Source organism: Bipolaris oryzae (genome assembly GCF_000523455.1).
Source record: "Bipolaris oryzae ATCC 44560 unplaced genomic scaffold scaffold_13, whole genome shotgun sequence".
Taxonomy (NCBI): Eukaryota; Fungi; Ascomycota; class Dothideomycetes; order Pleosporales; family Pleosporaceae; genus Bipolaris; species Bipolaris oryzae.
Genome location: NW_006911289.1, coordinates 17,915 through 41,363, shown reverse-complemented (window position 1 = coordinate 41,363; position 23,449 = coordinate 17,915). Strand labels below are relative to the sequence as shown.

The window sequence follows — 23,449 nt, the reverse complement described above, 5'->3', positions numbered from 1 at the left end:
ACTACAAGTGTCCCGCGCCTGCGGTTAGCGACACATTGCCTCTTTCCTCACACAACATGGCGCCACCCGGACGCCGGAGAGGCCATCTCTCGCCCGCAACTGTCCTCCTAGGTCTCGCATTCCTCTTCTCATCGACCGCCTCCGCTGCGTCAGCTATTATCGGTGTCGATCTCGGTACCGAATACATCAAGGCTGCGCTTGTGAAGCCAGGAAACCCTCTTGAGATTGTCCTCACCAAGGACTCGAAACGCAAGGAGACTGCGGCTATTGCCTTCAAGCCATCCAAAGGCGGTGCCCTCCCTGCAGGCTCCTATCCCGAACGCTTCTACGGTGGCGACGCAATTGCGCTCCAGGCACGGTTCCCTGGCGATGTGTACCCTAACCTGAAGCACCTTTTGGGCATCTCGAATGAGGATGATGCGGTCGCCACGTACAAGGAGAGATATCCAGCCCTCGAGGTTACTGCTACAGAGGGACGCCCAACGGTCAGCTTTGAGAGTCATGTGTTCAGCGAGGATAAATCATACATGGTTGAGGAGCTGTTGGCTATGGAACTGAAGAATGTTAGAGAGAACGCAAAGGCGCTAGCAGGCAAGGGCTACGATGTCCAAGAGGTCGTTTTTACTGTTCCAGCCTTCTACACTGTGTCCGAAAGGCGTGCACTAGAGGTTGCGTCACGGCTGGCAGGCCTCAAGGTTCTCGGCGTTATTTCCGATGGTTTGGCGGTTGGTCTCAACTATGCCACCGGAAGGACATTCCCCGATATCACCAAGGATGGCAAGCCAGAAATCAACATGGTATTCGACATGGGCGCCGGTTCAGCGTCTGCCACAATTGTCAAGTTCCAGGGCCGTTCGGTCAAGGATGTAGGCAAGCGCACTAAGACTATCCAGGAAGTTCAAGTCATGGGCACTGGATGGGACAGGACGCTTGGAGGCGATGCATTGAACTCGCTAATCGTCGATGATATGGTTTCTACATTCATCGAGCTTCTTGCAGCCAAGAGCGCATCTTTCACAGCTGAGCAGGTTAAGACTCACGGACGTACTGCCGCTAAACTTTTCAAGGAGGCAGAGAAGATTCGCCAGATGCTTAGCGCCAACAAGGATACATCTGCCTTTTTCGAAAGCTTTTACGAGGACGTTGACTTCAGGTACAAGCTCACTCGTGCCAAGTTTGAGGAGCTTGCAGCAGCCTATGCTGAACGCGTTGATGGCCCCATCAACCGAGCTCTTGAAGCTGCTGGTCTTACTTTGGCTGACATCGACTCTGTTATTGTTCATGGGGGTGCAAGCCGCACTCCCTTTGTTCAGGCTCGCCTTGAGGCAATTGCTGGAAAGGGCAAGATCAGGGCCAACGTTAACTCTGATGAAGCCGCTGTTTTTGGCGCTGCCTTCAAGGCTGCTAGTTTAAGTCCCTCTTTCCGTGTCAAGGAGATTCGCGAGTTGGACACCCAGGGCTACAACCACGGTTACAAGTACATGTTTGACCTGAAGGATCGTGACCAGAAAATCTTCACGCCCAACACCAAAATCGGCATCGTCAAGGATCTGCCTTTCCAAATGATGGGCGAGTTCGAGTTTTCCATGTACCAAGCTGTGCCTGGAGCTAACGGTGCTATCTCAAAAGAACCTACTCTTCAGTTCAAGAGTGGTAACTTGACTAGAGTTATCACCAAGATGATTGACGAGGACAAGTGTGATCGCGAAAGCTTCAACAATTACGTCAAGGTCAGATTGAGCCCCATCACTGGTACTCCTGAAATTCTCTCTGCTTGGGTTACTTGCGAAAGCGAGTCTGAAGAGCCCAAGGCTGGTATCGTTGATGGTGTGAAGAACTTATTCGGCATGGGCGGCAAGAAGGACCAGGAAGCCCTGAAAGACGACGAAAGTTCTTCATCATCTGCGTCCAAATCTTCCTCTTCCTCTTCTGCCTCTTCTTCGTCGTCGTCATCCGCTGATGCCGAGAACACTGAGGCCGCCAAAGCTACTGAAAAGAAGATCAAAGTCGTCAAGTCCGCTCATACTTTTGATGTTGTAGAGCTAGGTTACAAGAAGATTCCTCGCAAGGAGTTCAAGAAGATGCAAGACAGGTAAGATCCGTCTTTGTTGGACGCCCTTTATTTAATTTTCCCGAAATTAACAAAGGACAGGCTCGCTGCTTTCGATGCGTCAGACAAGGCCCGTCGTGCTCGTGAAGAGGTTCTTAACTCACTGGAAGCCTTCACGTACCGCGCACGTGACTACCTAGAGGATGAGTCGTTCATTAGTGCTTCCACTTCGGCGGTTCGCTCTACTCTCGAGGAGAAACTTGGTACCACCTCGGACTGGCTTTACGCGGAAGGTGCAGACGCGGATGAGCAGACGCTCCGAAGCAAGCTCAAGGAGCTCGAGGACCTTGTTAAGCCTGTTCTCAACCGCAAGACCGAGGCGTCCAAGCGTCCTGAGGCCCTCAAGGAGCTCAAGGATACCATTGATCACATCAAGGAAGTTGAGCAGCTTGTTGACGGGCAGATCAAGACACAAATAGCGGAGAGCTCTAAGAGCAGCGAGGCTGTAGCTCAAGCATCTGCGTCTCCATCCACGGACCCTATGGACGAGCTCGACGAGGAAAAGACACCTGCGGAGCCTGAAATTACCGAAGTGCCTACCATCTACACAGAATCCGACCTAAAGGCTGTGCAGGATGCTGCATCCAAGGCCAAAGCCTGGCTCGAGGAGAACGAGGCAAAGCAGAGCAAGCTCGGCGAGACCGACGACCCTGCGTTCACGGTCAAGGAAATTCAGGCGGAGAAGAAGAAGATGGACGATATAATCATGGACATGATGATGAAGAAGATGAAGTACTTCAAGCCGCCGAACCAGCAAAAGCCCAAGACCAACAAGCCCAAGACTAAGAGTAGCAAGTCTAAGAAGGCTAACAAGGCCAAGGGTGATAGCAAGGAGACTGAGAAGGAAAGCAAGGGCACTAGCGACGAGGAGCTGCAGGAGGCGCTCAAGAAGGCGGGTGTAGATGCCGATGGGATCAAGCTCAAGAACTTTGGAGGCAAAGGCGATAAGGGGAGCATCCTGAAGCAACTGAATATCCCCGAAGACGCAACACAAGAGGAGATTCTCGCAGCGCTCAACAAGGCGATAGAGCAGAATAAGGAGAAGGACGAGTTGTAGAGGAATGTGTATAGGAAATTTCTTGGATGAGACAGAAATAGAAGAAGAGAATTGTTTGCGACGCATGTGTATATGAGTACCCAGCAAAGATTATGTTCATTCTGAAGAATTTTGTACTGTGCTCGGGGTTGCTTCTTGTTTGCTGCTGGTTTGTATGTCCTGCGCTGTTGTCTGCTTACAGTCTGTTTAGGCCCTACAACTCATGCATTCCCTTGTCAAAGGTCGCGCTTGTTGTGTTGATGATATATGTAGCATGTGTGCGTGATCAGTCGAGCGGTGTACTAGATTGTAGTATGATGAGCATCTAGACCGCTGGCTAGGGGGGATGCAGGGAAAAGGAATTTGACGAGTTTCACCTTACGGTGTGCGGCGAAGCTGCTAGGTGATTGAGTACATCACGTGACGGGAACGTTTCGGGGTTTATCCCGCACGGCCCGATAGAGTAGTACTTAGCAGTACTTGTAAGTACAAGGCCATCGCCAGGCGCGGGTACAGAGGTTCATGGCAGACAAGGTGAGGCTGTAGACCTGCATATTGAAGGCGGCTGCACGCTGTCAAAGGCCAATCGTTCATGTGCGTGACCAGCAAACAGATGGGTACACTGGAGAGGGTGCAGCGGGCGGGCCAGTGGGAAGCATGAAGCCGTTGCAGAGTGGCAGGGAAAGGATGGGGCTGACAAGAAACTATGTGCCGTTGCCGTACACATGCGGTTACGCGCACAGCGAACGCCCCGCCAAAAGTGTCGGTGAGTTAAACAATCACCAGCACTCTTCTGACACGTCGCCAGCGCATCCCACTAGTGTCCCAACCTCGCCAGATAGATGCGGGCGGGTGACCACGCACCAAGACGACCACCTCTGTGAAATTCACAATGGCATCCCTGACCCGTTGCCTCGCATCCATTTCGTAGACAACACCGTCAGTGCCCCTCTCTCCCCTCTCCCATCTCTTCACTTCCACGGTACTGCTGAGCCTGCTACTGCATCCGCTTCCACGACCGTCGTACGAGCAACTGAGCAGAGGCCCGCCGCTATGACTACTATGCACCACCCCGCCCCCCAGCCGCCGGCAGGTCTTACCTCTTTTGCCGTCTACGAGGACCCACAGGATCGCGAACCCTTGTCGCCTTCGGACATGTATGAAGAAGGCGACTCTTTTCACTCTGAACGCTCATTCCCCAACGACGTCGTCCACACCATCGAGCTCCAGCAGCAGCAGCAGTCCCAGGAACCCGACGACGAGCCCCAGCCCTACCGAAGCTCCTACACATCTCGGCCCGGCTCGCAGCAACGGATGTCGTCGCACTACAGCTTCGTCTCGGCTATTCCCTCGGAAACCTCGATATCCTCAAAGCCCATCCTGCCAGCGAATGAAGCTGGTGCACGAGCTCGTAAGGAGCGGCCTCGCTTCCGCAACTCAGACTCTGTACGCGCCATGCAGATGTCCTCGCCTCCGCCTCTGCTAGCGCACCAGTCTTCTCACGAGCGGTTAAAGGCCTCATACAAGTTGACTACGCCAAACAGAAATGCGGGAGCCGAGACGCCAGGCTCAAGGCACTCTGGCTCGAGGAGGAGAAGCATACGCGAACCTCACAGTCCAAGGCCCATGCCGGCTCCACAGCAGGCTCCACTGGTTCTGCTGCACGTCACCATACTGCCGATGCAGCTACCCTACTCGCACGATATCATGGCAAGGATCATGCCCGACTGGCTGGTCGAGAACTACAAGCTGCTAGAGGAGAAGCTACAGGACATTATTCTGATGCGCCGTGGTCTTCTCATTCCGCATCCAAGAGACGAGTACGACTTGCTCGAGGAACGCATTCTGGAGAGCCTTGAGCTCAAGACGCCCCGACTACTTCCATGTGGACACTTTGTACCACCTGAAGACGACGATGACCGGGAAGATGACGACGACACAGCCAGCATTGGTGATGAGAATACTGGACGGGGCAGCCGGATGAGTGGAGGAACACTTACCGAGGGCAGTAACACGTCTGCCAATGGCGACCACAGCATGTGCATCGACTGCCACCGCCAACTCAAGAAGCCAGGCAAGGGCATCGGTGCAGGCACAAGGAAGTGGGACATCAAGATCTACGCCGCCAACGGACTGATGCGTTCTGCGGCGTGGGGTGCGTGCTGGAACGACATGGAGCGTTGCGATGTTGAGATCCATCCCTGGGTCCCAGAGGAAGTTCGCAAGACGTTGGAGAAACGAGCACGTGAGGAACTTGAGGCAGACCAGCGCAAGCAGCAATACACTGTAGAGCTTCAACGGCAGATACAGGAAGCCGCTGCCAAGACGAAGATACTCGAAGAGGAGGCCAATGAGAAGAAGCGCAAGGAAGAGGCTGAGTTGCAAAAGAGTTTCGAAGAGGCTGCTGCAGCGCTACGACGAAGCATCGAAGAGAAGGCCGCAGAAAAGAAGAAGTTCGAGGAAGACCTCCGGGCTAAGTTAGAGGAAGCCAAAGAAGCTGTGCGCCTGGAGTTGGAGGCTAAGGCTCTCGCCGAGTCTGATGCCGTCGCTGACCGTCTCCGTGCTTTGGAAAACGCTGTCAAGGAGAAAGAAAGGGCTGAGGCTGCTCTCCAAGAGGCTGCCCGTTCACGTTCGTCGTCAGAAGTCCCACTCAGCACCCTTCTCAAGAACTATGCTCTTGTTCTACTGGGCGACAAGCGTAACATGATCATCGTTCTGCTTGGTGCTGCCGTCGTATACTTGGCCATGAGCATGCATGCGATTCAACAAGATTCTTCAGCCGCACACATGCTCCAGCTGCCCACTGATGTCGTCATGGCCGCTCCAATGCCGAGTGCTGTTACTGCGACTATGACGGCTACGTCTTACTCCACTCTCACCGTCACCGAGTCTCAGACTGTGATCAGCATGGTGGAGACTGCTGCACCTGCTGCACCTGTGCCTGTATCTGTACCTGACGTTGAGGAGAAGGTTGAAGACGTTGTTGCCGAAGCAGTTTTGGAAGTTGAGAACACACAGCCTACAAGCCCTGCAATCGAGCTTGTGGAGTCTGTAGAACCTGTCGAACCTGTCGAGACTGTCGAGAATGTGGAGCAAGCTGCCCCCGTCACTCAAGACACTCCCACCACCGACTACGTTTTGTCCAAAGGCCCTTCATGTGCCATGGAGCCTGTTGTCCTCCAGGCTGCCCCTGCCTACTGCGCAGTAAGCGAGCTGTAAACGTCTTTGTCCCCACATAGACATGAGCTCATATTTTCCTTTGTTCCACTTTTTTTTTCCTTTCCCGTTTTCCCGTTTTCTCTCTCATCATCCCATGGCCTTACCGATACCATATCATACCACGTTTATGAAGTAATGTAGCGAAGCGTATATATCCCCTCCCGCCCAGACTATCGAGCTAGCATAGTGAAAATGGCGTTGTATAGGATCTAGCTGGAGTTGTGTCTCTTTTTTTTCAGGTTCATCTTAGTTGGGGCTTGTCCATTTTTGTTGGATAATGAGGATGGATGAATGGATGTGAGATGAGAGTATTTAGTAGATGACAGACTTCCAAAAGGACTTTGTATGATCCTGAATACTGATTATTATCTCATCATCGTTATTCTTTTCTTTTCTGCCTTGCCTGTTGCTGTGTTTGTGAAAATGTGTGAAGAAGCCCAAGGCAAGAGGTGAAATCAATGTGACGGAGTATAAGCGGGGTTGTGAAGAGTTCTTGCAAGACTGCAAGAGGATGATTCTGCATGTGCTATTTCATATGTATATCATGCTATACGAAATGGCAGGTTTGAGTAATCATCAGACCTGCTGCACATGTTCTCAAACATGTATACACAGCAGCGTCATCATACATCAATAACCCAATCCTGCTTGCATTACCACCACACAACAACAGTGCTACCTCTCGCTCCCCTTAATCCTCGGCAATGCCCTGTTTCCTCAGGTCCTCCCTCCTCTTGGTCGACCTTCCCTTGGCCTCCTCAACCCACTTGCCATACGCATCGCCACCCTGATCCAACTTTGCCCTCACAACGCTCTTGAGCAGCTCGCCCACAAAGCCCACAAAGTTATGCCTTCGCAGCGAGTTCTCCCACAGCCACCTTGCGCGCTTATCTTCCTGTTCCTCCAACTCTTCCTCATCGCCAATCTCTCGGGCGCGGATACGTAGGTCGCGACAGCAGGCCATGAGGTTGAAGCGGATTTCCGTGGCGGGGTAGCGGGCGATGCGGCGTTGGAGGACGGGAATGATTTTCTGGGGGAATTCTGAAGAAGTACAGGGTCCATGGGAGATGGGCGCTGGTTGGAGGCCGTCGAGTTCGTAGAGTTTGTTATTTATGCTTGTGTAGCTGGGAGAGTTATGCGTTAGTTATGCGCTTGAGGGTGGATGGGGGGGAGAGGTTTTTTTTGCTTTGGCTTGAGCAAGGGGTGGAATGCTTACGCGATGAAGTGGAATACATCGTCGTCTTCGGTTGCTGTTCGCTGCGTCTCGTCGATGAAGGGCGAGGAGCGTGCGAATGAGTTGTGTGTCTCGCGGATGAGATCGGAGTTGGAGAGAGTCTCGCCACGGAGCTTTTGTCTGGGTTAGGATATGTCGCGAAATATCATTATCGGCTCAACATACGTCTGGTGGGAAGTCACCCGCAAACTCCTTGAACTCTCTCAACTCCTTGCCGATATCAATCTCCTCCTCTCTGTTCAACAGAAGCGATACTATCGCCTGTGTTCCGCAGGCATTCTGTATGGTTTGCGCCGGGAAGAAGATGGAGCTCGCCGCCTCGTAGTCATAGGTGCCGTCTTTGGGTACATCGCTGGGCTTCTCGCCGGTAGGGTATTTGAAGAGGAAGATGACTCCATAGATTGTACCGAGGTTTTGCAGGTCCGATGCTTCGAGTGTGGTGAGCTCTTCGAACTGTACGTCCTTAACACCGAGCTTCTCGATCAGATAGGTGAATACGCCCTGTGCGGGTCAGCGGGTGAAGAGGGGCTTTGGGCGCAGTTGGCGGAGCACTAACAGCATCGGACTCTATAGTGTTCCAGCCTCCAGACATGATTGCGTTTGAAGGCAAGGTTGCTTTTGCTGGTAATGTGTTGTCGCTGATGGCTCTTACGCCATCGGCGCCTACCGCCGGGATCACATCGGCCCGCGGTCGGAACCGTTCCGAGAACCCCGCTATGGTCTATCCTGTGTAGATCGTACAAGGCGCCCAGAACGTCTCAGTTTGACCTTCGCTGAGCCCTGTCGTGCAATTAAGGTTTTTAGCTTTTTTCGGTATACACTTCGTGCCTCATCACTTGCTTGTTGTCACATCTACCGTAGCTTGAAGTTTATGCAAGACTTGTCACAATTTGCCGGTGTTGTTCCTGATTCAGCATCACGTGCATGACCTCTGGGCATTCCCAAACTTTAATTGGGAACTAAGAAAGCGTCCAAATGCCCAGGCAGAAAATTTGAGCTGTGCTGCGGATATTAGCGATGGCCGTGCTGACACAAGGTCATGGGTGTTACAAGTACCTGCAGCTTGATCCTTTTGAGGAAGGTGACACATGTACGTAATAGGCACGGAAGTGCCTAGGTACCATGGTAGTTTCATCCATATTTTGGGCACTCTCTCCCTTTGGGCATAGGCCTTTGCGACTCTAGACTAATGTATCACGCTATACGTATCGTCATCGGTACACGTTGAAATCAAAATGGGACGATTGTTCCGTTCCAGGCTAACGACAAAGCGGTGGCTTCTGCGCGCTATGGCTTGACCTGACTCAAGGTTGGCATCATGCCATTTATGCGCAGATCAAGAGCCAGATGCATGTGAAATTCCATCTCGATAAAATGAACCAGCTAGCCCGTCTTACTGTCCCGCGTCGATCATTAGCGCTGGTCTTTCTGTTCTGTGGAGTATCAGACCACTATGCAAAAAGCACGTACGATGCTTTACTAACGCGATGTGAATTTTATCTCAGCTATCAATTCAAAACTTTGCTCGTGGATTACGTATACTTGTCGTAGCTAAATGCAATTTGAACTAGTTTCGACTTGATCGGATCGAGCTACATAAAGATCACTGTCTGGTCGTGTCGTGGTCCGCGGACGTAGGCGCAATTGCAGGCATGTTGCTTGCTACTCGGTGTCTTACAGTTGCTATACATAGATATTTTATGCGCCGTCAGTTCAACTAGACCAAGTTTTTCTTCATTGCTGGGGTCCAGGATCAACCAATTAGCGATGGTATCTGCGAGTTGCAGAACAGCTGCATTGGTGCACAATCAAGATTATTCATAATAAAGAAATTTGCTGACTGAACTGGTATGCGGTGTGATTCTCAACAACTATAAGTTGTGTTTAAACGAATTGAGAAGTATTACCAAGGATTGCGGCACGAAATGTGTGTGAGGGAGAGAGGGGGGAAACCAACGTACGCTCTCCTGGTGTTGGATCCTATGTGTACATATTTAGATGTGCATTTACTCGCAGCTGCTTTAAAGTCTTCTCGAGTTTTCTCCTCGAACAGTCCGTGTCCTGGTTATTTCGCTTTGGTTGGTGACCTTCGTATCGTGAACTCCAATCACACTTCTTTACAAAGCCACTGAAATGACACACCGACACGCGCCGCAACACTGTCTGAAAGATTTTTTACCAGACTAATATTCAACATTAACCTGAAGTGTTCCAGCCCAGGTTACTGTCGCATGCTTATATTCTTAACCCCCCATACACTGCATGTGCATCATCTCGGTTGAAAAAGAAAAGACAGATTAGTTTCCAGAGCAACATTCCTATTCCACCAACCGAATGCTGAATAGTTCGGCCCAGTGCGAAAAAAAAACAATGGGAGGCTCTATTCCTATATATGCTTTACTAAAGATATTACTCTATAGCTAACATGACTTATGTTCGTGTGGTGGGTAAGTTCTCTCACAAACTAAAACACCTACCCTGTAAAACGGAGGGTAAACAGGGAAGATATTCGACAAATCGTGTTTCTTCTTCATATTGTTTATGTCTGGTTATGACTAGTTGCATGGTGATATCTGAACTGCATTGCTTTGTGTTAAGCCTCCATCTGTACAATAATATGTGTTGTCCTGATTCTAGCAAAGCCAACTACTCCGGCACATCCGCAGATGTGTCGACCTGCAACTGACGGGAGAAAAACACTCTATTAATTTGTAGTTTCTTTTACTTTGGTAGAATCCCGGAGGTCATGTTCCGTTTCATTCTTGGCCAAGTTTCGGGCGCGGGCCTGCGGGGTGGTGAGTGCGAAAGAGATGGAGAGGGGTAAGGTGGGATGGTGGCGGAGTGTGATTAAGACTATATAGCGTGCGTATGAATCTCGATTGAACATCATCTAAGTATATTTCTCGCGTAATAGGTATATGAGGAGGTGCATATAGGACTGTATGCAATTACTAGGTAAACAGATGCAAAGCGGAATCCTTTGCCACATGGTAGATTCCCTTGTTGTAAGCGCAACTTACGGTATTAGGCTGTTGGGCGGTCCATAAATTGATTTACATTAGCCTTGACGCCCGTCTTGTTGAATTTGGCCTTAAACTCTGCAAGGGTCGAATGCATGTCAACCATGCATTAGCGAACTATCATACTTTACCTGCTATGTGCCGTGAAGATAAAAAGCCTCTTGTCAGAAATACAGCGTATAACCCGGGATGACGTCTCCTTGATTACAAACGCTGGGCATGATCGGTTGCTTACAGACGAGTCGGCCAGGGGCCTGGGTTGTGAGCAAGCAACTGCCGGGTTGACTGGGATAATAGAATCCTTGCAACCTGGGCTTACTTACGTGCTCTGACAGTGGTAAAAGGAAAAGAGTATCACATTCGAAACGAAACATCATCTGCCGCAAGCGATTGAGCCACACACACATACACACAAACCTTGTCATATCTCTTCTCCTCCCTTGCCAGACTCAAGATATCAACAGGGTCAGTGTCAAACCAGGGATATTTGCGAAGCGATTCTGGTGCATGAATCATTTACAAAGGACCAGGTCAACCATTTCGCAGATATTGCGCAGCATGGCTCGGTACAGTTGACCACGTTTCTCCCTCGAAAACCGGGTCGAAGAGTGTAACACATGGCTAAGACGTACCCCAGTACACGTAATTTCAGGCCTCCTATACGTTTTGAGAAACGGGGGATAAGGAAAAGGGAGAGAAAAGGATATCGCTCAACTTGAGTTTTCCAAGAGGGTATACCAGGTCTCTCCGAGTCATGCACGTGACGCGACCCGAGCGCGGGGCGAGACCTTTACAGCCGCGATTTGCTTGGACATGAATGCACTTTACGTGAGCTAGATGATCCAGATTGTAAGAGTGATATAAGCAGCATGCTCCGAAGAGGCAAGAATCTCGAGAGGGATGACCCAACCCCAGGTTCTGCAAGTTGCAGGGCCGGCAAGTGACAAGAATCGCCACTATCCACTGCGGCAAACACGTGTATACGCATCTTGAGATGGTAAGTCTCCGACCTCGTATCTCCCTTTCTTTTGCGGGCGTACGGCACGTCCCGTTAGCTTATAATTCTGAGGGCTATGGTTCGTCGTCACGATACAGACGCTAGCATCTGCTATCACGTTAGCCCCTATAATGCTCGGCTTATTGACCCGGCACGTTCAAGGCTTAGACGCCGAGTAGGTTGAGGCTATCGCAGGACAGTGACGCTAGGTGTGGTGCGATGTGTGTGAGATCGCCACGATACAAGGCGGTCGGATCGACTGGACCCTGTTGTAAGAGGTTAGCTACAAAAATGTTCCTCCTAGAAACTCTTAGTGCAACACGTTGCAGAGCAGAGCGCGACTTGGTGCCTTGGAAGGTTGTCGATTGCTGCGCGGTGCGCATCTCCGCATCCGCTAGAGATGTAACTTTTTTCTCCGGCGACAGCACGTGTGCATGACAGTAGTGGTGATGGTGACAGTAACGGGAGTAGTGTTCTAATGGCGGGACGACTAGGGTCAATCTTGATTCGCCGTGGCGTAGTAGGTTGTACCGAGACCTGGGCGGGACTAAGAAAAAGGTCGCTTGAATCGTGGCACACACACACAGGTAGACGCACATCGGTAGTTGAATTCGGCGGTCAGATCGCATGCCTGTGCATTGCATGGACGTGGTTGCGTTTCGGGGAACCGGTGTGATGGTGTGAGCGCAGATTTCCTCAGGAGTTTGATGAGCCTGGCAGGGCAGCTCCAGAACGTGCGATGGTGGGTGCGTGCGGACGGAAGGGGAGAAAGAAATGTTCCAGAAGAAAACTTGGGACACAGGCGGCGGCGGCACCCAGAGACGACCGAGCCGTTACGCCACACGAACTCTCAGTCAGTGGTAGGGCAGTTAGTGAATTCATTGATTGTGCCTGCCTTGGACGCAAGCGTCTTGAGCCAAAGGTTATATGCCCATATCATATTGTCAGATTGCTTCTTCCATCCTTCGATGCCGAGCTTTACTATTTTCGGGGGGGAACTGATGCGAAAACCCGAAGTGCCGCATTGCGGCCTCTGGGAGGAGGGAGTGGAAGCGCGTTGTTGCCCCAGAAATAGAAAATTATCAATCACCTGAAGTGTGCTAGTGTTTAAAAGATAGTTTACGCACGTAAGCAAAAGCACATCACGATGCAGACTCGGCCGAGTAAAGATGTACAGATCGCTGAGTAGCGGTCAATGAATAGGCGGTCCCCTGCACGTGAGTTGGATGGGTAAGGTACCGAGTCATTCACAATTCTCCTTACACGCACTCGCGATTCGTCTTCTCTACTGGGTGTACATGTATGTGAGCACCGATAGCAACAGAAATAATTGTGAAGAATGCGTACCAAAAGAGAGGGCAAGGCGACGGAATGATTCCGGCCGACGCTAACTCTTACGCAGACAGCGCACTAATTGGTCACAATTGCGGCGCGAAAACTAAGCCTCGACACCCATGCAGCTTCTTGAGGCTCCAATGAGGGGCCGCGGGATACAGCGACAACGGTGGAACTCTCAACACGCTCGCTGATGGGTCTGCTGTGGCAAACAAGCAATTTTAAAGACGTGTATGGAGAAGACGGAGCCCAAACCAGCGGCGGAGCGGAAGGCCTGAGGCTCAACGGCAGACATATCTTGTGGGTCTGGCATACAGATACCCCATCTGTGATTGCACGAAAACGGCTGGGAAGCTGCTATTTCGAATCCTCGTCGACAAACAAGGACACCAAAAGGTGATCAGGGGCGGATTGGGTATCTGCAAGGCGGGCTTGCCATGTTGGCACATGTGTACCTGAAAAAAAGCGTCCGAAACCTTGCAGGCCAGCGCGTAATGTGCTTTGGGCAGCTTCGGAATGTACCACGGTCTTCTCTTTTTCCTTCTCTCTCTCTCTTTCTTGCCTCCCGAGACACGCAAGAATTCCGGGGATCCGAGGCAATGGGTCGACTTGATTAGGGTCTGGCATAGTGTGTGAGCTAAGCACTTGGTGCCGAATTGCTGGCCATGTGGGCGCCATGTGGGTAAAGTCTGTTGGGGTACATGTATAGGCAAGTATATGATGTGACGCAGTTCAAACTCTGAGGCGCGAAGGCGACACAGCGAGTGTATGGTGGTTGCAGTTACGAGGGCAGACGAGAAGGATTTCTCGCGTATCGCGTTGGACGGTTGGTTGGTTGGTTGGTTGGGCGGGGACTGGGGGGGGGGTGTGCAAAAGGATTTGCTAGGCGCGGGTCTCAAGCATTGACGCAGGCATGTGTGCAGGAGGAAAAGCTACGCGACAAAAAGATCGTCGAGGTGGAGGGCAACGTGCAACGTCGAGACTCGGCTGGGGGCGTGTGGCGGTGCTAGGACTGTGGCAGTTTGGTAGCAGTAGTTAGTGCACTCGAAGCACCACTGACTCTTCGCAATCAAGCCCCGAAGTAGCAGGCGAGGTGGAGGAGGATGCAGAGGGTGGTCCAGTCAGTCGACGCGTGGCGGTGCGCCCGCGAACAGGCTGGGGTTCCACTACCCGCCCAAACCGAACCAGCCGCCTGGAATGACATCACGCGCGATCCCGGTCTTGCTGTAGGTCATACGCTAGCGCGCGATGGCCTTTGTGCATCGTACGACAGCCGCCTTTCCACTTGTACAAGTACATGGCTGTATACGCGCCACGCGGACAAGTGCCAGTAAGTACGGCTACCAGGTTAGGCGATGCCTCGACGCCAAACCTTGGCGCCAGGGGGAAACAGCTGTTGTAATGCATCATCCATGGTCCTGTTTTGCTGCCACCATGCTAGTACGTGTACGTAAAGCCGGCGCACCGGGTTAGGCGTAACAAGGGTGTGTGTGCCGCTTGCTGCCCATTGGCTCCAAAATGACTATACATGGTAAGTGGCCTGCCCATCTTCGACGCGAAAACGCAGGGCAAACCAGGACCGTCACAAGGGGAAAGGCCACTAGGGCTGAGCAACTAGCACCACACCGGACAACCTTAATTCTTCCATCCATTCCCAACTGAGTATCCCGCCATCCGCTTGCCATCCCGTTGACCAGTCTTGGGCTTTGCAACCACCCTGCTTGTCTTTGTAGTAGTCTCCATCTACATGTGTACTAACTCTATGCAAAATATCCTCTCTCAGGTGACGTGGGGGGGCGAGGCACATCACGGCAAGCTATCTACAAACAAAGAAAGAAAAAGGAACATTGCGCAATTGGCTGCTTGTAGCCGCCGCTCCACTTGCGATGATACACATTATTCTTCATTACACATGTCTATTGTCTGAGATGATGTTGAGCTTGCGCCCAACCTCTGCGTCAAAACAGCAATCCTCGCCGTCAATTGCTGCCCTGTCCCTGCCCTGCTCCTCCCGCTCCTGCTGCCAGCCTCTGCCTCGCTGGGCCTATTCTTCCCGCCAGCTCCATGTGCCTACTTTCCCACACCTACATAAGCGAACGCCGGACTAGTTGCGTTGACGTAACAGGATAGGGCGGCCTTGTTGCATGCCCGTGCAGAATATGCCGGCTCGCTAAACCTTTCCATCTTGCGCTCCCCCAGCTGTTGCGCCGAAGCCCCGCCGCCGCCAGACCCAAAGCCGACTACTGCAAGAGCTCTCGACAGCTTGCAACTTGCAACTGAGTCCATGTCATCGGACCAACTTGAACCTGACCGTGTGGCCCCATGCACCACCCCCCCTCCCCCCTTCCCTTTCATGGACCCAGGCCAATCGATCGGAAATTGTCCTCGCCGTCCCATGCAACAGTGGAGATGACGACAACGCGCCGGACGGATGTCGCGTTTCATCTTGTCGGTGCGATTTCTCGAATCTGGGAAATAACGGTGCTCAGGCCTGACTGTATTGGTTTGGCGCATACCCCGCAGTTGGTGTCTGCTCCTGCCGGCCTGCTACATTGGGCGAAGGAATGTGATAATGCACCTGGGAAGCCGTCGCTTGCAGAGGAGCAGCATTCATTTGGTTCCTGGGGGTTCGTTCAGCGTGCCTTCGTTCACGTCCAGATAGGTGTAGCCACGAACCCGCTGGGATAGCCCGATGGCATTCCGAATGAGATTGCATGCTCCTGCGGGGCTGAGTATGGCGGCAGCAGCGCTACCGGTGACCCGAGCGGAGACGCGTAGCTGTTTGACGACGCATAGCTGCTACCCGTCCCGTACGCATCCACCGCTGTCGACGACCGAGGTACTTCGAGATATGGCGATGTGGGCGTAGACGCCATGCCGGCCGGGAGAAATGTCAGAGGCGACGGTGCAAAGGCGGGAGAGAGACTCTGGCTCTGGCCGTAGCTGTACTGAGCAATCTGGTTTTCTAGATCCTGGTTGATCGACTCTAGTGGATAACTCGATTGCTGCTGCATTGGCGGCATGGCCATGCTTTGTTGTCTTGCCCATTCGCGCCTCCCTTTGTATGATGTTGCCATGTCCATGGGGAATCGTACCAGGTAGGACATGGTCTGTACGTGTGAATCGTATCGTGGGTCTTGGAATGCCTGGACAAGCTGGGTGATTTCTTCCAGTGGACGAACAGACAGGTCTGCGACAAAGATGGACGCAACATCAGGGAACATTGGCTCCAAGGCCAATGCGGTAGCGTAGAAGTGCGCTAGGATAACCAGTACGACAATGTCTCCGCGTTTTGCAGCCAAAAGTGAGATCGGGACCCAGAATAGCCACTTGCGTAGGGCATACAACTGATTGAACTGTTCTTCTGGGCTCTGAGCTTGGCCTGACGATCTCAGGCGGTCAAGGTAGCCTTTTAGCTGCTCTACCCATTTTGACTCCTGTTCGCTGTGAACCAAATAGGGTTGTAGGCGTTGTAGAGACGCGTGGATGTCGACAAGGGTGTTGATGTGCTCCCTGTGTGCTTCTGGCGATATTGGTGTATTGATGGGGTTCATGAAATGTCGGTCAGGCATAGGAGTGTGCTCTGCGATGTAGTCTGCAAAAAGAGATTCGTGCCTCCAGGGCTGCATGGATTGTATTACCTAATTTTACTGTTAGCTTGTGTATCTGCAGATTTGCAGAATTTAACCTACTGTTTTTGTACCGGTAACCAGAGAAGCCCAGCCTCGCCTGTATGGCTTTTGTTAGTTTCGGATCAGCAGCTTGGTCGGGGGAGTATCCTCACCAGTCCGTCGCCTGCCATGCGAGTAGAAGAGAAGACGCAAGTACTGCGTCTGAGTTGTGTTTAGTAAAGTTGGTGATGCCGTCGTGCAGGCCCTTGAGGGCAAGGCTTGCGTGGTGGAAGGCAAGGTTGCGTGTTTCAGCCGACTGAGAGATCCAGGCAAGATGCGAGGCAGAAAAGGCGAGAATGCTATGCATAACGAATGGATGGGACGCAGCAATGCTCAAGAATCTAGACAAGTCAGTCGTGTTTTGACAGATTGGCAAAGGCGAGGGCAGTCAATTGCGTACTTGGGCATCATGTCTGTCCACAGAGTCGATTTCGAGGTCCTGTTCCTGAACATTTCGTTTGAAATCGAAGAGAGGTGGTGTATGAGACGGAGATCAACCGTCGTCAAGGTACGCCATTGCGGCTGAGGGTAGACTCGAAGCTCTGGGAAGGGGAATTCTCCCGTCTGTCTCCAGAGTTCGATGGTGGCCTCAATCTCGGGTGTCCAGAGCAGATTGGGCTGTTGAGGAGACTGTGGAGATTCTGGTACCATGGCAGTGGGACTGTCCATGTAGTCGCAGCGGACTTGATGCTTCGTGCAGTTGCGACTAGAGTGGTTGTTAGTCTGTGAATGGAGGCATTGAAAAAAAAAGACAGAGGAAAAAAAGAAGGCCTGTGTGGGTTACCATTGGGGAAATGTCTCATCACAGCGAATATGTCTCCGCTTGCAGGTTTTGCAACCCTTTCGGGATTTGGTATGGCTGCGCCTTGAAGGGCCACCACCAGGTCCAGCCATTTTGTTAGTTTTGGTGAAAGTCGACAGAGTCGTTTTTAGCGAGTGGGAGGAGGAATCGGGAGAATATGAAGTAGGACTGCGCAGTTTAGGATTGCAGAGGCCCAGTATAGGTGGGATTAGGATGTGGACAAGTCGGTTGGAGATGGCTTGAGGAGTTGTGGTGATGGTGGTGATGGTGGTGTGGGTGAGGGAGAGCAAGTGTGTCCCAGGTGTAGTAGATGTGGCGCAGAGTTGACAAAGCGAGGGTAATGGGGTCGAAACCGGTGAATAAATTGGACAGGGTGTTTTTTTTGGGCAGGGTAACTGTGATGGGCTTGTGGTGATATATAGTGCAGAGTGCAGAGTGCAGATAGGATGGATAAGCTTAGATAGCTTTAGGGCTGGCCCAGATATTGACGCAAAAGCCAGCGATGCCTCCGGCGGACATGCAACGAGGGCACGACAGGACGAGGTGACAGCGGATGGGGTCAAGCTCGTCTGCACGCTGCCCCCTGCACCGCGACCATGCAGGATCAGGGCAAGGCTACGAGACTAGAGGGTCGCCAGGCTGGAGGTGGTATGTGTGCAAAAGCGCAGGGTGACTTGTGCTCGGCAACCAACGACAACGGAGACGAAGAAACGGGGCCAAGGAGGATTAGCAGAGACATGGCGGCCACGCAAATAGCAGTGACGCCACGGGCGGCGGCGGAGGGGAGGGGGATGGGAGGGATTTGGGTAGCAGGCGACCAGAGGGGAGGGAGGCTAGCAGGGACTACAGCGAAGCTTGCGGGAGCTACAGTTGATGGATTGATGCACACAGTATGGGACCGGCTGGCTCATGCTCGTATGACATGGCCCCGGTGTAACTCCCGTGGGGATTAAGCTTCTGTTTCCAGTGGCCATGGACCCCTCGCCTGTAGCCAGCAGCGAGAGGTTCCGGCGTGGCTACATGGACTATGTACGTACATACTTACATGACAGGCGCCATGGCTTGGGCCGAGGGCAGGCAGCCTGGGGCGGGACATGTGGGAGAGGGCGGATGCAAGCGTGGACGGATATGTACGACTACGTATGTATGTAGCTACGGATGGGTGGATAGTGGGCAGGGGGGAGGGTGTATGGTGTGTGTGTGAGGAAGTGAGAGAGTGACTTGGTTAGTGAGTGGGAGAATCAGGAATGGATTGATTTGGACCCCTGCGCGGCGAAACTTGAGGCGGCGGACAGGAGCATGTAACAGGTGTGGTCTGGCTCTAGGTCTGGTTGTCAGCTGGGGTTGCAGCAAGAGGTGGCTCTGGTGTGGTGCTCGAGGCGGGCGTCGGTCCCCCTGTTAGGACCGTGAGTGCGCCGGGAGAGGCAGAGACAGAGGAGAGAGACGTTTGGGCAGGGCAGCCGTGGTGCCGATGCCGGTGCCGACGAAGGAGCAGGCTGGGCGCGGTTGAAGGCATTTGGTGCGGTTGCTGGTGCGGACGTTGGTGCGGTGCATGAGCCGCTTGCAGCGGGGGTGCTCAGCGCGCAAGAGGCGTGAAAAACGGCCATTGAGGAGCGCCGAGCTGTGGCAGGCCAACAGTGTGGCGGGCCGTGCGTGGAGAAGGATCGACCAGTAGCCAGGCGGATAGCGTGCTGGGCCAAGCTGCAACAGGTAGCTACAACCCGCGTGCCCTGCTGCCCTGTCCTGCCCGTCGTGCCTGCCCTGTCTGCCCTTGCTGCCTGTCGTGCCTGCCTGCCCTGCCCTGTCCTGCCCTGACCTGTCCTGCCCTGCCCGTCGTCCACACCAGTGCCAGTGCCAGGGCACAACCAGACCACCCACTGTCAGTCGGCCCCGGGTCAGCTTCGGGGCCCGCGTTGCTAAATTTTCCTGCACCACGCTCGAGGGCTGATGCTCATCATCATCATCACCATCCGCCTGATAGTCATGATGCCGCTGTCTGCGCGCCATTGCTGGCGCACCTGCCTGGCTGGCTGCTTGCATCCTGCCTCCTGTCTCCTGTCTCCGGTCCAGGGCCTGTATGCCCGTGGGCCACCATCTACTGCACTGCACAGCACAGCTCCCAATTCTAGCTTCAGCGCCAGCTCCCGCTCCTCCAGCTCAAACACTGCACTGCACAGCCTTCTGCTGATGCCAATGGCAGCCATTGCTACAACTCTGCGCGCGCACGCCGGGGCCCGTCCAATATCTCAAGGTCAAAAATAGCCCTCGGTGCGTCACCTGCCATCACGCGAGTGCTGATGACGGCACACTGCACTCTGCCTGCACTCCTGCCCCCTCTGCCCAAACGCACAAAGGGTCTGTCGGCCACTCACCCACTTCACGGCCGCCGCGCTGGCCTCACTTTTTTTTGTATCCATACTACGCTCGCCGCTATATTTGCCTCGCGCGGCGCCGAGTCGTGCCAGACCATCCGAGTAGCGGCTCTATTCTAGCGGCTCGGCCAGGCACAAGTCTCACGTCCCTCACGTCCCTCACGTCCCTATGCTCGCCGCCACAGCCAGCCCAGATGAGTCAGCGAGCCTCTTTGCCCTGCCATGCTGCCACTTAGGCGAGCCCGCCCGCCGTGGCGCCTGACCACATGTGTACTCTCCATCCCACTGTCCCATGTCGCTCCAACGGCCACCGCCAATCCAAGCTCCTGCCCCCTCCCAGACCAGACCACGCCCTCGCCGAACATGCTGATGAGGAGCCTGCGCCTGCGCCTGCGCCTGCGCCTGCGCCCGTTGCACCCTCCGCCTGCACTAACCGCTGTTCATCCACGCCTCTGACTCTCCTTCCCCTTCCCCTTCCCCTTCCCCCTCGCTCCCTCTTACCCTTCTGGTGAAACGAGAACGGCCATCGCGAGATACGAGCCCCAATCCACCTTACTAGCACTGTAGCGCCCGTCGACTAAGTACTACCCTTTTGCCCGCCGACTACTACATGGCCCGTTTCGCGCCCGGGCAGAGCCTCTACGAAGCCACTCCCAGCCCATCATTCGGTAGAGTAGTACGTACCTACACGGCCTCCGGCTACTTTGCCAAAAGCCACTACTGCCCTAGCATCCCAATCGGGTTAGCCACCGGCCAGAAAGGCTATTCTTAGCTTTAACCTCTCTTTACCCTAACAACTTTGCAGCCAGCAGCAATGCACCTCGGCTCATCCATGCCATCTCTGGGGTTTCTGCACCTAGCCTATTTTCGCCTTGACTATTTTCTTCCTCTCCATTGTCTGCTCGACATCGCAGGTCCCTAGCTCTCCCGGCGGCCGCAACAGGCAATTGACAAATTCTATACATGAACATGGTACACAATGACGTCTCCAATACCCTTGGCCTCGTGCAACCACAAGGCCCCGTAACACCCAATCGAGACACTCCTAGCCACACTCGTCTCAGGCCCGCCTTTGACCCTGCAAATCCGAACCCGCATTTGTCTCCATTCTTCCAGCTGTCTGCAAGCCACATGCTACTTACACCACCTTGCAAACAACCCCTCTCCACCCGTCGGCACATGGCTATTAAAAGCTTTTTTTTCATGCAATGCCATTGGCGTGGGACCAATTGATACCCACGGGTGTGGTTGGCGACACGAGAACCACATGTCCTCTTTGCTGTCACTAGCCAATGGCGTCCACATGTCTGCTCCGAGTACTCGGCTCTCTGCCCGAATATACACGCCTGCTTGCATCTGCTGCATCCACTTACATCATACCCGCCATAGTCTCATTCAGACCTTCCATCTGCTGATATTGCCAATATATCGTTACACAGCAATCCAGCTCTCATACGGCATGCCCGAGAGGAAAAAAATATTTCCCTCAGCCCCACCCTTCTCCCAAAACAGGAGACAGATTGAGAAATGGAGATGAAGAGAAAAAAAAGATACTCTCATTCGCATTTTTTCGTGCATAAAATCTGTACTGTACTCTAGTCCTCAGTTCCGCGGACCAAAAAGTTTCCTAGTAAAGCGTCTCGTACCATGAAACATTCGGACCGGCCATCGAGTCGTTTCTAGAAACTATCCTCGACGGACTCCTCTCAATACTCCTAGTGCCAAAGTCCCTTCCCCCCCCCCCCCCCCACAAGATCGCCCACTAGTCTGGTCCCTGAGTCGCGTTCAGACTAGTTTTACGATAACGAGATTTTCCCATTCAATGCCAACATGCTAATCGCCTGCAATCCCGATGGCGCACTAATACGTGACTTTGCTCCGAAACCTTTTATTTTTTACCGACTTGTCGGTGGTTTCTCAAGCTGCTAAGAAAGAGGGGTAGTCTCCAACTTTCTCTGCCAACTAGTATCACCCTATAGTACCCAACAGGTTTAACCCTTTCCTGATTACTTATTGTGTACTTGGATGCACCGCAAAGCGGTGTACTCCAGTACTATCAATGCATAATCCCTGTGGAAAAGGAGGGTTTTGTCGGATGATATGACCACTTCAGTATCAAACTTTACACTAGGCGTTTCTAGTCTAAGGTGCAAATGCAGTCTCATTTAATATGTGTGTGTGTCCATTTATCTGCCTGTGCAGTAAGTGTACAGTGAATTATTAGACTAAACGATAGCGAGCTTGTTCGAAATCTTCGTCTCCAACTCTTTACATCATACGTACATTTGCGCGTCATAGAGGTGAAGACATCGGAAATTAAAAAAATAGGGAAAAAAAGCAACTAAGATCAAGGAAAACAAGGAAGATAGCAAGAACCATCTGCCGACAGTTCGGCATAAACTTCCGAGACCAACTATCGACTACAGACTACAATAGAGAATACGAACAGCACAATAGCCTATAGCAGTCCTTCTGCCTCTACTCCGAAGGATTCAGTTGAAAAAGAAAATAGCGAGAAAGAGAGAGAGAGAGAGAGCGAGGCTAGCCAAGACTCTTCGCCTAACCATGGCAGTTACGAATTCCAGAGAATACGAGCCACTCGGCCAACTGTTGCAAGATACGTAGCCACGCCAACAAGCCACTGCGTGCATAAAAATGATGTCATTCTGCCTCCTGCTGAAGCGCTCTTCTACATAGTAGCGGGACCCTCACACTCCCTCCTGTCTCTTTTCATGACCCTACTAGTATCGAACTACTGTATGATAGTGCACACCCACCCACCCACACGCACACACACACACGCGCACAAACTTACTCACGTGGTCTGTATACCTAGTACATATGTATACAGACAACGTGCATATGAAAGTGTTACTTGGTACAGCCCTGTAGCTTGATGTCGTTGTAGCAAGGTACCCTGGGCTAACTCACTAGATCCCGGCCGCGAACCCAAAACCTGCCCATATAAATCACTGGAAAGGGGTTAGCGGGGGAACTGGGCGGGATGGGTTTGGGGGGTGGAGGGCGGGTTGTGTCAAGAGGGAACTAGATGCCGCTAGTTCAGATGATCTAGATTGCCAGAGAGATGAGCACATTAATCTCTAAGCTTGTAGGGAAGAGGGACGGGACAAGAGAGATGAAGAATAGCAGTATGTCCGTATTCCCCCGCCCCCCATCGAGTCAGTCCCGTGTGTGGCAGCATATCATGACTCCAGATTAAGATTTCGTATGTGTTGGAGACCTAGTGGGGTTAGAGACACTGAAACTAGAATGAAGGAAAATCCGGTAACCAAGATCCTGGGACCATGTCTGCGAGGGGTCCAGACAGGAAGGGGGGGGGGTGTGGTGGGAAGAGGAGAGAAGAAGCGAGAAGAGAAAGAAAGAACGAAGTCGAGACAACCGACCGGCCCGTTCTAGCTCAGAACTATAAATTGACAAATAACACCTGGAACCATAGAATCCGGCAAGATGGAAACAGGACAAAACAACACTAACACTCAAGCATGTCTATCATATCGGGAGAAAATTTGTAAAACAACAACTAATGCTAAAACTTTTATCTTTCATTCTCCCTCTGTCTATCACACACTCTCTGTCTCATCAAACTAAACATAGATTTCCCGTACAGACTCTACTTCACACAGACACACTCT

At 52.5% G+C, this 23,449-nt stretch overlaps 6 protein-coding genes across 6 annotated transcripts; 2 read left to right on the top strand and 4 right to left on the bottom strand.

Moving 5' to 3' along the window:
• Positions 1 to 56: 56 nt before the first annotated feature.
• COCMIDRAFT_84548 (uncharacterized protein) lies at positions 57 to 3,167 on the top strand (the record flags this gene model as incomplete). Its single annotated transcript, XM_007685805.1, has 2 exons — positions 57 to 2,092; positions 2,153 to 3,167. The coding sequence occupies 2 exons, from the start codon at positions 57 to 59 to the stop codon at positions 3,165 to 3,167; spliced, it is 3,051 nt and encodes a 1,016-aa protein (XP_007683995.1).
• A 1,032-nt stretch (positions 3,168 to 4,199) lies between these two features.
• On the top strand, positions 4,200 to 6,365 carry COCMIDRAFT_84582 (uncharacterized protein; the record flags this gene model as incomplete). The annotated part of the gene is made up of 1 exon (XM_007685804.1): positions 4,200 to 6,365. The coding sequence occupies one exon, from the start codon at positions 4,200 to 4,202 to the stop codon at positions 6,363 to 6,365; it is 2,166 nt and encodes a 721-aa protein (XP_007683994.1).
• Positions 6,366 to 7,056: 691 nt separating this feature from the next.
• Positions 7,057 to 8,191, bottom strand: COCMIDRAFT_1697 (uncharacterized protein; the record flags this gene model as incomplete). Its single annotated transcript, XM_007685744.1, has 4 exons — positions 7,057 to 7,489; positions 7,582 to 7,712; positions 7,765 to 8,100; positions 8,156 to 8,191. The coding sequence occupies 4 exons, from the start codon at positions 8,189 to 8,191 to the stop codon at positions 7,057 to 7,059; spliced, it is 936 nt and encodes a 311-aa protein (XP_007683934.1).
• A 2,900-nt stretch (positions 8,192 to 11,091) lies between these two features.
• Positions 11,092 to 11,607, bottom strand: COCMIDRAFT_33085 (uncharacterized protein; the record flags this gene model as incomplete). Its single annotated transcript, XM_007685779.1, has 2 exons — positions 11,092 to 11,273; positions 11,433 to 11,607. The coding sequence occupies 2 exons, from the start codon at positions 11,605 to 11,607 to the stop codon at positions 11,092 to 11,094; spliced, it is 357 nt and encodes a 118-aa protein (XP_007683969.1).
• Positions 11,608 to 15,599: 3,992 nt separating this feature from the next.
• COCMIDRAFT_84450 (uncharacterized protein) lies at positions 15,600 to 17,516 on the bottom strand (the record flags this gene model as incomplete). The annotated part of the gene is made up of 5 exons (XM_007685803.1): positions 15,600 to 16,592; positions 16,644 to 16,680; positions 16,736 to 16,963; positions 17,023 to 17,328; positions 17,407 to 17,516. 5 exons carry the CDS (start codon positions 17,514 to 17,516, stop codon positions 15,600 to 15,602), a joined length of 1,674 nt encoding a protein of 557 aa, XP_007683993.1.
• A 1,242-nt stretch (positions 17,517 to 18,758) lies between these two features.
• Positions 18,759 to 19,431, bottom strand: COCMIDRAFT_22825 (uncharacterized protein; the record flags this gene model as incomplete). Its single annotated transcript, XM_007685764.1, has 2 exons — positions 18,759 to 19,250; positions 19,303 to 19,431. 2 exons carry the CDS (start codon positions 19,429 to 19,431, stop codon positions 18,759 to 18,761), a joined length of 621 nt encoding a protein of 206 aa, XP_007683954.1.
• Between the last annotated feature and the right edge of the window lie 4,018 nt (positions 19,432 to 23,449).